Source organism: Pipistrellus hanaki (assembly GCF_964339955.1).
Source record: "Pipistrellus hanaki genome assembly, chromosome: 1".
In the NCBI taxonomy this organism is placed as follows: domain Eukaryota; kingdom Metazoa; phylum Chordata; class Mammalia; order Chiroptera; family Vespertilionidae; genus Pipistrellus; species Pipistrellus hanaki.
Window position 1 is genome coordinate 152680961 of NC_140503.1, and position 14231 is coordinate 152695191.

At 36.4% G+C, this 14231-nt stretch overlaps 1 protein-coding gene across 3 annotated transcripts in view; it reads right to left on the minus strand.

Annotated features, from left to right (window-relative positions):
• Nucleotides 1-14231, minus strand: part of SMARCAD1 (SNF2 related chromatin remodeling ATPase with DExD box 1) — a 91913-nt gene that overhangs the window by 21230 nt on the left and 56452 nt on the right. For all 3 annotated transcript variants that reach the window (XM_084897074.1, XM_084897075.1, XM_084897073.1), the window contains exons 10-11: nt 9345-9544; nt 107-197 (exon numbers count right to left, since the gene is read on the minus strand). In XM_084897074.1, coding sequence (XP_084753200.1) covers nt 107-197; nt 9345-9544 — 291 coding nt within the window. The remainder of the gene's footprint in view (nt 1-106; nt 198-9344; nt 9545-14231) is intronic.

Here is a 14231-nt window from a genome sequence, read left to right on the forward strand (position 1 = left end):
CTGAAGTGAGGGAAGTAAACTACAGTAAAGGGGAAAATTTCAATTTTTTTTTAATGACAGCAAGGATGTCTTTTAATGAAAAATCCTAGAAATAGTTATTACTTACCATTTCATCAGCCAAAATGCCATTGAGTCCATGTTTATGTACCAATGCCAACCAATTCAAACCAACCTTCTGATAGGGTTTGAGTGATAAACTGATAAAGAGAGAGTTACCAAGAGTTATACATTTATACTTCCATTAGTTTTTCTCACATGAGATTTAGATTTACAATGCACACAAAAACTGAAATACTAGATCTAATCTTACCTTTTAATTTACTGTTATGAACTATATATATATGTACTTAAAAAATCAATACAAAATATAATGGTTTTTTTCTGTCTTGTCAAATTTTATTCTGTATTTGTTGATTTATTTCTTCTGGCAATAAGAATTAAAAAAATATTCCCATATTTGATCATAATGTAATGTCAACAAATTAACTAAATAACTGCAATATTAACTATAATAACATTTCTAAGTTAATGTTTATGCTAAAAAATGGTATCGTACTGATTTGAATTTTAGTACATTAAGAAACTTAAAAGTATGAAGACAAAAATGCATGTGCATAATTTGTCTATCTCACTTATAAGCCTTTTCTCATTCTCATTAGGACGGCATACAACACATCTAACATGAAAACCTAGAACAAGGCCATGCCCCCCATTCTTGAGCATTTTATCCTGTCCTCTTTAATTTCCTGTTACACACATTTTATCACATGGAAAAGCTATGGAAATAAGTATGGCAAAATATACAATTAATGGGTAGATTCTGAAATCAAGATACCACTACTAGAAAAGGTAAAAGACATAGGATAGAATGATAGCCTTCTTAAATCAGAATCTATGTTTCAACAGTGGGGGATTACATCCATAAAACATTTTTTATTTGAAAAAAATTAAAAGTATACGCAGGGGGAAAATCAGCAGTATTGCTAAAATCTTTATATTCAATAGTTCATTTTAAAGTTCATTATTTTTTGGACAAAACATTTTTCCTATGCTGCTCGCTACAAAATAATAAATACAACATATCATAGATATTTTAACTTCCAGATCCAAATGAATTCTTTCTACTACAGTAATGATGAGAATAAGTTCCAGTATTGGAATGTTCACAAATTTCAGACACTTTGCTATGGGCTTCACATGCATTATTACTTCATTTCATCTACATTATAAAGTAGGTGCTATTATCATCTCTATTTCCCAGATGAGAAGTTCTCTGGAACTCAGAGAGGTAACTTGTCCAATGTCATGTAGCTAACAAAACCCATGTGTGCAGTGGCAGAGCCAGTATCCAATCTAGGACCGATCCAGTGCTCAGTTCCTAACTATTAAACAGCAAACATGAAAGAGTTTTCTCTCTCTCTCACTCTGAACCTCCCTTTCCCGCCCCCCCCCCCCCCCCGACTCTATGGTCAAAACTGAGGCCCCTTGTTATTTCTGAATCATTCACAATGCTTAAATCATCCTATACACATGCCATCAAAGTGATGAAACGTGATGAGGTCAGCACACTACTTCACTTATAAATATATTCAAAGGTAAACATGCTACTCCAATGTAAATCACAAAGAGCCAAAAAATAATGTTAACAAATAAAAGTTACTGAATTTCTTCATTATCAACACATGCTGAGAAACAAGTCTATTAAAATATTTTTCACGCCGGCACCGGTTTGGCTCAGTGGATAGAGCGTCGGCCTGCGGAGTGAAGGGTCCCGGGTTCGATTCCGGTCAAGAACATGTACCTTGGTTGTGGGCACATCCCTAGTGGGGGATGTGCAAGAGGCAGCTGGTTGATGATTCTCTCTCATCGATGTTTCTAACTCTCTATCCCTCTTTCTTCCTCTCTGTGAAAAATCAATAAAATATATTTTTTTAAAAATATTTTTCACTACACATAGAACTTTAAAAAATGATGAGGAAATTTAAAAATATACTAAATAAAATTTTTCATTTCAATAAAACTTTTTCAGCCACAATCACAATGCAGTTCTGATAGCTGTTTTGATTAGGACATTTAACTACTTTTGAATTATTTGTTTTAAAAGTATAAGTATTGGGTGGTGGGCACACAGTGCAATATACAGATCTTGTAACATAGAAACCCATATACCTATGTATTTGTGTGTGTGCAAATATATTTGCTCCTTTGTTAAACTTATCTAAATTACAAGTAGGAGGATCCAAGATGGCAGCCGATGGGACAGTAGGATGCAAGAGTGTGTGTGAGTGATAGCGCAAAACTAGAGTGCATGGATGTGCAGGAAGTGTCTGTATTTGTGAGTGAGGGACAGCTATATTCCACAGAGACTGTTGGGAACTGGCGAAACAGGCTTCCCTGGCCAGGTAGTCTCTACTACTGCTGAAATCTCTCCCAGTGCGGCCGGCTCTGTCACACAGACCATGCCATCTTAAAGGGGAGGGCAGCCGTGATAAGAAGCCCAGCCTTATCTTCAACAGGGGAGACATCGGATACCTCCCGGGACCTTACAAGCAGCTGCCTTAGCTGCAAAACCACAAACACCAAGACTCCAATCCAATCTCCCTGGCCACAGGAGCCTAAGAAGTTTGTCCAGAGGGAAACAAACTGGCGCCAAATACCAGGACTATCCCTGTGCCTTCCCACAGAGCAGATAGAACACCTGAATCGAAAAACATCCACCTGGAATTAGCAAATTAAACACAGCTGGTTGGGCAATCTGTGGACACAAAGATCAGAGATCGCCTAGGACAGTAGTCAGCAAACTGATTAGTCAACAGAGCCAAATATCAACAATGATTGAAAATTTCAACGACTCAAAAGTACAATGATTGAAATTTCTTTTGAGAGCCAAATTTTTAAACTTAAACTTCTTCTAATGCCACTTCTTCAAAAAAGACTCACCCAGGCCGTGGTATTTTGTGGAAGGGCCACACTCAAGAGGCCAAAGAGCTGCATGTGGCTCTCAAGCCACGGACCTAGAGAGAGCTCTGCCTCCTCAGATTTAGTTGGGTGTTCGTTGTTTGCATTCACCTCAGTGCTTGTTGTTTGCATTTTTTTTTATTAGATGTTGTTTTTTTGAGTTTTTCCCCCCATATACATATATTTCCCTCCCTTCTTTTCTTTTCTCTTATGTTTTTTTCCTTTTCTCAATATAATTTCCCCCCCTCAATATCATTTTTGCACTCTTTTCTCTCCCTTAATTGTCTTTTGACTGGTGGTCACCTTTAATTGGAGTTTTTGGTGTCTGGAATACATTTGTATTTGGTGCCCCACGCGTTATTTCTTGTCATGTTGCGCCTTTAAGTCAACCCAGGAAAGAGAGAGCTACATAATCAGACACCTTGAGAGGAGAGAACATGGGAAGACAAAGAACCAGCCTGCACACAAAAGAAAAGGAGGAACCACTGAAAAAGGAAGAAAACAAAATGGAGGCAAGCAGTATGTCAGAGAAAGAATTCAGAGCAAAGGTTATAAGGATGCTGAAAAAGATGAAAGACAAATTCAATATGTGTAAGAAACAAAAGGAAATGAAGAACCAAAAAAAGAAAGAAAAATGACATTGCTGCAATAAAGAACACAGTAGAAAGAATCAACAGTAGACTAGAAGAAGCAGAGGACCACATCAGTAAGCTAGAAGAAAGAATACTCAAGCAAAACAGAAACTGGAAAAAAAAACAAAAACCCTTAAAAACAAAAAAGGGGCCGAAACCGGTTTGGCTCAATGGTTAGAGTGTCGGCTTGGGGACTGAAGGGACCCAGGTTTGATTCCGGTCAAGGGCATGTACCTTGGTTGCGGGCATATCCCCAATAGGGGGTATGCAAGAGGCAGCTGATCGATGACTCTCTCTCATTGATGTTTCTAGCTCTCTATCTCTCTCCCTTCCTCTCTGTACAAAATCAATAAAATATATTAAAAAAAAAGGGGGGGGGCGCTAAGGGAACTTTGGGACAACATAAAACAAAACATCTAAATCAGGGGTCTTCAAACTACGGCCCGCGGGCCACATGCAGCCCCCAGGGGAGTCTGATCCTGCCCGCCAGGTTTTTTGGGCAGTGAGCGCAGCCAAGGTGTTACAGTAAGAATTAGTAGTTCATATAGTCCGGCCCTCCAGCTCTCTGAGGGACCGTGATCTGGCCCCCACTTTAAAAAGTTTGAGGACCCCTGATCTAAATAATAGGGGTCCCAGAAGAAATAAAAAACTTGTTTGAAGAAATAATGACAGAAAATTGGGAAGTAGAAGAAACTCACATAAATACAAGAAGCTAACAGAGTCCCAAACAAGACCAACTCAAAAAGACTGACACCAAGACACATTATAATTAAAGTATAAGCACAGTGCACAAATTCAGGCATGGGTGGGGGCTTGGCCAATCAGGAAAGAATGAAACTGGGCCTGTTGGGAGGAGAAAACAGGGGGAGAATGGCTGGCCAGCTTGGGGAAGGGCCTGCTGGTGACTGGCTGGGCAGGCCCCACCCATGACTAGGGCTGGGGGCTGATTGGGGTGGCGTTTGGCTGTGGGTGGTGGGCTGGTCAGCCCCACCCCTGTGTGGGGGCCAATCGAGGGGATCTGGCTGAGGGAAGAGGCCTTGGGTCAATCGGTTAGTGAGAGCTGATTGGGGTGGGGAAGGCTGGGAGAAAGGGGACTGCAGGCAGTTGTCCAATTATACTCAATTAATATTTGACAAAGAAAGCAAGAGCATACAATAGAGTTAAGACGGTCTCTTCAATAAATGGTGGTGGGAAATTTCATCAGATACATGCAAAAAAAAAAAGAAAGAAAGAAAGAAAGAAAGAAAGAAAGAAAGAAAGAAAGAAAGAAAGAAAGAAACTAGATCACCAACTTGCACCATACACAAAAATAGATTAAAAATGGCTAAAGGACTTAAATGTAAGATGGGAAACCATAAAAATCCTACAAGACTCCATAGGCAGCAAAATAGCAGACATATCATAAGTAGCAATATTTTTACAAACACAGCTCCAAGGCAATGGAGACTAAGGAGAAAATAAACAAATGGGAATACATTAAAATAAAAACCTTCTGCGCAGCAAAAGAAACCATCAACAAAACAACAAGAAAGTCCCCTGCATGGCTGAATACATTTTCAATGACATTGCAGATAAGGGTTCATTCTCCAAAATTTACAGAGAACTCATACAACTTAACAAAAAGAAGATAAATGATCCAGTCAAAAAATGGGCAAAGGACCTAATAGACACTTTTTGAAAGTGGACAAACAGAAGGCCCAGTGACATATGAAAACATGCTCAAAGTCACTAATCATCCAAGAGATGAAAAAATCAAAACAATGAGCTACCATTTCACACCTGTCAGAATGGCTATCAACAACAAATCAACAAAAACAAGTGCTGGCAAGGGTGTGGAGAAAAAGGAACTCTCGTGCACTGCTGGTGGGAATGCAGACTGGTGCAGCCACTGTGGAAGACAGTATGAAGTTTTCTCAAAAAGTTAAAAATGGAACTCCCATATGACCTAATGGTCCCACTTCTAGGATTATATCCCAAGAAACCAGAAACACCAATCAGAAATGATATATGTACCCCCTATATTCATAGTAGCACAATTTATAATAGCTAAGACTTAGAAATAGACTAAATGCCCATCAGCAGATGAGCGGATTTAAAAACTGTGGTATATCTACTAGTACACAACGGAATACTACGCTGCTATAAAAAAGAAGGAAATAGTACCATTTGCAACACCATGGATGGAACTGAAGAACATTATGCTAAGCAAAATAAGCCAGTCAGATAAAGATGAATATCACATGATCTCACTCATTTGTGGGATATAATGATCAGGGTAATTTGATGAATAGGAATAGATCCAGAGACAAATGGTGCGGGTGGGGTTGGGGGGTTAGAGAGCAACCAAAGGGCTTGTATGCAGGCATATTAATATAACCAGCGGACACAGACGCTGGGGTAGTGGGGGCTTGCCCAGGTTGGGAATGGCTGGAGTGGAAGGGGTCAATTAGGGAAAAAGGAGACATATGTAAAACTTTAGACAATTAAAAAAGAAAAGAAAGGTAAGAATTAGAAACAACAGGAGTACATACAATGTGTTAAATCTGAGTTTAAAATACAGAAAAATACAGGGCTACAGAGCCTGGTTTGAAGTAGTTCATATGAAACAGATCAAGGATGTTAATTGACCAAAGTTTTATGTCCCATGAGTGTAACAGCACTGCCGAAAATACTGCCACAACATTGGTGTGTATCCAAACTACTATCGATAAAATATCTGCATCAACATAGTATTTTGAGTTAGTCAAACCACACCTACAATATAGATTTGCATTCATACCACTGTCAAATGGTTTCATAGCAACTGTGTAGGAATAGGACAAGGAATCATTCTGTCAAGTTGAGGGACAACAAGATCAAAAGAATTTTGTTAAATTTAGCCCAGAAAGACAGGACATTTTATATTAAATATTGATAAATCTCTTCAGTTAAAACAGTTTAATGAATTTTAGATAAACAGATGGCTACATATCTATGATAAGAATAAAAAAGAGCATATATTGAGTTTTTTATCTTTTTTCTCTCATATATTTTAACTTTAGGCAATTTTAGTTTTGACATTTTAAGATAAAGATTATGAATGCAGTGATTTTGATATACATATGAAAAATCTTATTTTTCCCTGCAAAGATCTTGATTTTAATGAGGAGTTATGGTATGTCTGTATTTCCTTGATCTCTAAAAGTCATTTTCCATCTTATATAATTCATATAAACTTGTAATAGGAAAATAAACACAATATATTTTTGCTTCAAAGTAAACTTCACTACAGAGATTTTGTTCTGTTAAGGCAGCTTATTCATCAGCACAGTCTAACATTTTCTTTTGTGCTAATAAATCCTTTCCAGAGGCAAAGACTACTTCTTGATGCCTGGCTAGTGTAACAAGTAAAATTGCTTGTCCAATTCCTACCTTGGCTAAAAACAAAAACCAAGACAACAAATTTCACCCCCTAAAAGTGCATCTATAAATATTCTATAGAGAATATCTATAAAGGTTTTTAGATGTTGTACCTTGGACTAGATCCAATAAAAAAAAACCTTTTTTAAAGACTACTTTTATCATCTATTAAATATTCCATTAAAAATCCTCAGTCTAATGGAAAGGGCAATTACAAACAATAGGACTTTGTAAATGTGGATTTAAGAAAAAAAAAATTTTAAGTGATGCAATAAAGCACTTGATTTTTAAAACTCCAAATTATGATAAAGTAGACTCAACTGGGCAAGTCTTGTAGAGTGAAGAACTCCCCATATCCAATGCTGTAGAACAAGAAGGACCAGCTCCAACTACACTTTTAGGAGATGAATTTGCTGACTTGACCATAGTTCTTTCTATGCAACAGAGAAAAGAGCTTCTTTGTGGGAACTGCATCACGTTTCCCTACACACCATCCCATAGCACCCTAGAAGTCACAGAAAAGATTGTAGCTTACTATTAAAGGCCAGTAACCACACCTTGACTTTTAATTAACCAGAGATCAGCATATATGCTTTGATCATGAACTTAGAACACTACAAAAAGAAGTAAATAAAATCACCAACTAAGGTAATTAATTTTAAGGAGATCCTAGTCTTTTTTTTTTTTAAATCCTCACTCCATGATATGTTTATTGATTTGAGGTATAGGGGAGAAACATTGATCAGTTGATTCCCATACACGCCTCAACCAGGGATTGAACCTGCAACTTGGGTATGTGTCCTAACTGGGAATCAAACCTGCAACATTTTTGGTGTACAGGATGACATTCCAATCAACTGAGCCAACTGGCCAGGGCCCTAGTGCTAATCTTATTTAAATACCTATCAGATATATACTGAACAGATGTACCTCATAATTCATTCTAACTACTATTCTCTGATTTTTGGAACTTAGATTGTTTTTATGTTTTTGCCACCTATAAATATCATCACAGTAAATAATTTTGCACATTTTTAAAAAAGGGAAATATTCTGAACATTCTGAGTTCCGGAACCACTCACTTAAAACTTAGGGTTTAGTTTTTGCAAGAATTGTAACAAGGTATTTACTAAGAGTTAACAGTTTAGGGGAACAATCTTTCCTTATATAATTTATTTAATAAAAGTGCCCTTTTCATTTTTGATGTTGTTCTACCCTAAAAAAAAAAAAAAGACAAATCTGGGCTATTGAAAGCATTTAAAATATATAAAATAGATAGAGGATATTTTAACCATTTCATTTTATTTATGATTAAAAATAGGCCCTGGCTGAATAGCTCAGTTTGTTAAGTCATCCATATACACCAAATTTATGTGCCAGGTCAGGGCACATATAAGACTCAACCAATCCCATCTAATAAAAAGGGAGTATGCCAATTTCCTGTCACACCATCGCAAAGATGGCGGCACCCATAGCCACAAGATGGCGGTGTCCAGCCCCCTCAGCCCTCCTCTCCCCAGTCCTTTCAACCCTGTGTGTGTGTGTGTGTGTGTGTGTGTAGGGGGTGGCAAATAGGCACTGCAGCCGGACCCACCCTAAGCCCCCCAACCACCCAGGGCCAGCCCAAGGTGCAGGCAAGCCTCAGATGGTAGCGGCCCAGGGCCGCCCAAGGCTCAGGTAACCAGGGCTGGCCGAGGCTTGAACTTAGGCAGTGGCAGCAGCAGAGGTGTGATGGGGGCATCACCTTCCCCTGATCACTGGTTGCCTTCCGCCCCTGAGGGCTCCTGGTCTGTGAGTGGGGGCAGGCCGACTGAGGGACCTCCCTCGCAATGCATGTATTTTCATGCACTGAGTCTCTAGTAAATGCATAATAACTAAGTGGAACAACAGATCAATATGTCTCCCTCTCTATCTCTCATTCTAAAAATTAAAAAAATAAAGACATTAAGCTAATACAGGAATTTTTACATTGATGCAATTAAGCAGCTGATTTTTTAAAATATTAAATTATGGAAAGGCATATCTAAAACCACCTTTTCAGTGTCTGTGATTTAGAAATTATCTGTATATGTAATCAGACAAGAAAACCTAGGTCACATATGACCATGATATTTCCTCTCTCTAATTTATGGTATGATGGAGTAAAATATCCTAATTAGGGGAAGGAGGGAAGTCAATGGAAAGCAAATCACATAGGTGTATGTGCTATCTAAAAAACTTTGGGCTTCCCTTTTAACGTTATTAATTTTCATATCACTTCCACATTTAAGTTCCCTAGGCATATTATAGAAATAAATTTAGAAATTTTATACAACTGTAGTGAAATAATGAATAGGTGTGTACAACGAATATTACCTTTGATTCAAAATAGAGGGTTGTTCTGTGTTCCATCCACCTCCATTTCCAGTGAGCATGGTAACTTGTTTCGTCAATTTATTTGAAATGTCTTCACATTTGTTCATAAGCCTTATAACTACATCTCTTTCTTGGATCAATGTTTTACAGTGCCATATCAAATCTTCTGATAAGCCGTTAGTTTTGGACATCTTTGTGAACTATGGCATAAAAAGAAAACAAGTTAACAGTTCAGATCTAGTAAACAGAAAGCCAGTATCATTTTCTTTCTTTTAAGGAAACAAATTTAATTTAAAAATTTACTAATGACCTTAATCAAACGCTAAGAAAACCTGATTCTTCATATTTACATTTATATTTATATTTCACTTTGACAACCTGTAACCTCAAACTTAGCACACTGACATACAATATCTTTCTCCCCAGAATGCACAATTCCATACTTATAACTGTGACCATAGTAGCAGTTTTCTTATAATGTCTCAAGTTTTGTCTTTAAAATCTCAGATTCACCTTTATTACCAAAGGTAATAACACCAAATGTAATAGCTGCATACCTAATCTCTAGCCATTTTTTCCCCTTCCTATGACTATGACATATTAGTAAATGATTAATCTTCCTAAAACATATTTTCCCCTATTTATCATCAGTACAATCTCTAAGCTTTTAAAACTCCAATTATTTGTTGTCACTTGATATTCCACTCTTAAGCTTAGACTATTAATTGGAAAGATAATGCATGAATCAAAAGTTAACTATGACTGCCAAAACTGGTTTGGCTCAGTGAATAGAGCGTTGGCCTGTGGACTGAAATGTCCCAGGTTCAATTCTGGTCAAGGACATGTACCTTGGTTGCAGGCACATCCCCAGTGGGGGGTGTGCAGGAGGCAGCTGATCATTGTTTCTATCTCATTGATGTTTCTAACTCTCTATCCCTCTCCCTTCCTCTCTAGAGAAAATCAATAAGATATTTTTTTTTTAAATTAACTATGACCAATTCAATAATTTGATAGATTTTCCAAAAATTAATTTTAATACACCTGTTTTAGTAAGAATTTCTTTTAAAATGTATTTCTACTTATTTTTCTAAAGGACACAATGAATACTGTATAATGTAAAAGCTATAATAGAATTAAAAATTTTCCTAATAGGTAGTTGAAAATATATATGCTGAAAAACATTACAAAAATCCTTAGTGAAAGGATTAGAAAACTAAATAGCTATCTGAAAGCTAGGTGGGCAAAAAGAAAAAAGTCCACAATCCAGAATGGAATATAGAAAATTAAGTAAAATCATCTGTTAGGATAGAACCACACATGATTTTGATTCATGTCAATCTTATTTAGCATATTCTTTCATATTACGAATCACATTAACAATTCTAAATAATCTTTATGAATTTATTTCTAAATTCACAGAGAATCTCAAGCAATAGAGATTAAATGTTTGTATGATATACTAAGATAATTTCATAAAAATGCAGTTTATAAAAATATACGTTTTTCATATCTAACCTAGAATAAGTTGGCAAGGAAGAAAATCTCTAATCTATTTGAAAACCAATGTACTGCAGAGTTAAAAATAAAAATTGATTATTTCACAAAATGGTATTGTGAAATATAAAGTTATTTGCACACTACTTTACATTTTCACAAGGAAAACATTCATAATCACAATGTGACCTCCCACTTCTCTGCTTTCCAGAGAAAAGCAGGATATATGAGAATCAGTGACTTAAAGATTTTAAGGGGGTTCCATCAGAACAAAAAACCATCTCATGCCTACTGACATGAGTGCGTGTTTGTGAAAGAACCAACACAAATAACTATGAAATACAGAAAGAACATGTATTCTGTACTTTTTTATGTGCTATAAACTACTAGATGTCTTTTATTCTCTAACATTAAGTCCTCATGGCAACTACAAGATCAGTCTACCAATTTTGGATCAATAAAGTGAAGCTTCAATTTTTAAGGTGACAAAGATAAGAGATTCTAAAATCCATTTTCTTTTCTTTTCACCATAACTAGTACCTTCCTAAATAAAATTTAAGACCTTATAGTTAAACAAAAAAATTTTTAAACTATAACCAACTACCATTTATTATAGCAAGTACTACCCTGATTGGTGAAGGTATCTGGTATGTAGACACAGTCCCTGTCCTCATGTGGTTTATGGTCATCAGAAAAGACATGCAACAAATAATTTTAAGTGTTAACAAGTGGTATTATAAGGGAGACAACAAATTTAATGGGCACTTTTTTCACAAGGAGACTAATCAAATCTAGAATCTAGGAAGTCCTTTCAGAGTAATAAGCTCAGAAATAAGAACCATTTTGATTCACAGAAGATCAATTCATTAGGACAGAACCTAGAAAAGTAAGAGATAAGCTAACATTACAAAAAAGGAACAACCAGACACTAGTGTCTCCCGATGAAACAACACAACACCAACCTTGTAATAGTGCTGGTGGGAGCATTTAACCTTTCAGTTTTAACTTCACAGAAATTCACTGGTTCAGAAAAACATGTTTGTGCTAAATTATACCAGAGAGGTTTAACCAGAAGTCTAGGAAGTTATAGAACAAATGATCCAGTTTTTTTTCCCCCACCAAAGATACTACAGGAAAAGAGATAGGTGGATAAAGAACCTACAGATTAAAATAGTTACAAAGGCCTATCAAACAAGCTTAATATGTGAACCTTATTTGGATCCTAATTCTAACTAACTCTAAAAAAATAAACAAAAAAATATTTATAACATTTATGAAATAGTAATTTGAATATTTGAATGGGTATTTTCTAATATTAAGGAATTATTGATGACATTAGGTGTGACAATGTTACTATGGTTTTAAGGGATAAAAAACTTTTTTGAGTATGCATTTGAATTTTTAGGAATACAAACTGAATTCTGAAATCTTTTTACACATAGTAAGAGATGGAATATAGGTAAATAAGATCAGACATCAGCTGGTAACTGAAGCTTGTGATAAACACATGGGAGGTTCGTTATACTATTCTAATTTTTATGTTTGAAATTCTCGTATGGCATTGAAGTACAACAGTCGAAGTTTCCCACTCTTCCTCCCCTAATCCCATACAAGCCAACCAACATTAGAGATGATCCAAATTACTGCTGCTAGTTTAGAATTTAGGTCTATCTGATAGTGAGCGATATACTACACTGTCCATGAATATAAAAAGTAGATAGTTTTTCAAGGAGAAAGTTTGAATGATGAATCTGATAGGATATAGTTCAGTTATGCATAATAATGAAGCCAAAGCATTAGAAGTGTAAATAAAACGTAAGTGTATTTCTCTGCCATACAAATGAGGACCAGAGGAAGGAGTTCAGATACGGTACAGTAGTTCCAAATCAAGAATTCTATTTTGCCGAAACCGGTTTGGCTCAGCGGTAGAGCGTCGGTCTGCGGACTGAAGGTTGGATTCCGGTCAAGGGCATGTAAATTGGTTGCGGGCACATCCCCGGTAGGGGGTGTGTGCAAGAGGCAGCTGGTCGATGTTTCTCTCTCATCAACATTTCTACCTCTCTATCTCTCTCCCTTCCTCTCTGTAAGAAAAATCAATAAAATATATTAAAAAAAAAAAAAAAAGAATTCTATTTTATTCTTCAGTATCCTTAATATGTGGTTCTCATTATCACAATAACATCTCAACCAACAGGAAGAAAAGATCCTTAAAGAACATTTTTCAAAAATTGTAATATATCGCCGAGACTGGTTTGTCTCAGTGGATAGAGCGTCGGCTTGGGGACTGAAGGGACCCGGGTTCGATTCCAGTCAAGGACATGTACCTTGGTTGCGGGCATATCCCCAGTAGGGGGTGTGCAAGAGGCGGCTGATCGATGACTCTCTCTCATCGATGTTTCTAACTCTCTATCTCTCTCTCTTCCTCTCTGTACAAAATCAATAAAATATATTTTAAAAAATTGTAATATATTTATATTTACATCCTATTGGATAGAACTTTGCCAAATTATCTACCACAAGGGAGGCTGAAAAATGTAGTCTTAATATATTGTGGATAATATGACCAGCCATAAATCTGTTTAAAAGCCCTAAGGGAGTTAAAAAAGCGAGAAAAATGGTTTGATCAAAAAAGTTTCACACAATATGGCTAGAACTGATATTGGAAGAGAAGCAGAAAACAACAAGTGCATATACAGCACTTCCAATGTAAAGTATTGTGGATATCTGCAGCTAACATTTTCCAAGAGCTTAGACTTCCATATGGGACAGTACCATAACTATAACCACTTACAGATGAAAACATAGAGAAACAGAGAGAATTTGCTTAAGGTTATATAATTACTAGAAAATGTCAAAACTGGGATCTAAAACTAGGCCATCTAGCTCCACTGTATTATTCACCCACCCCATGGTAAGCCCTTACAAAACCAAGGGAATAAATGAAAAGATGTGCGTGAAATTCAGAAACAAGAGATCAACACAACAGAGACAACAGGATTCCTTAGTTATCAAGGAAATGAGATCTCAAGGCCACAGCTGATCAGCTTGCCTATAACACAACAGTCTAATTCAGGGCTGGTCATAAGACACTAAAAGATACTTCCTCAAGAATATAAAACTGACAGGATATCTGAAGTATCTAAAGACTGAAGGTAAATTCAGACAGCTGGGGAGGAGTACAGAGTTGAAGTAATAAGTATACAGAAAACGAAGCAAACAGAAAAATCAAGGCAACAAACAACTAGAAAAAACAAAACAGTAAGCATGGAAATAAAGCAATTTATGTAGTATACTACATGGCTCAGCAATGAAAAGCATTTACATAGTCATAATGTAGATACTAAAAAAAATCTCTAAGATTGCATATTAACTTATATTGGTAGGGTTGGGGAA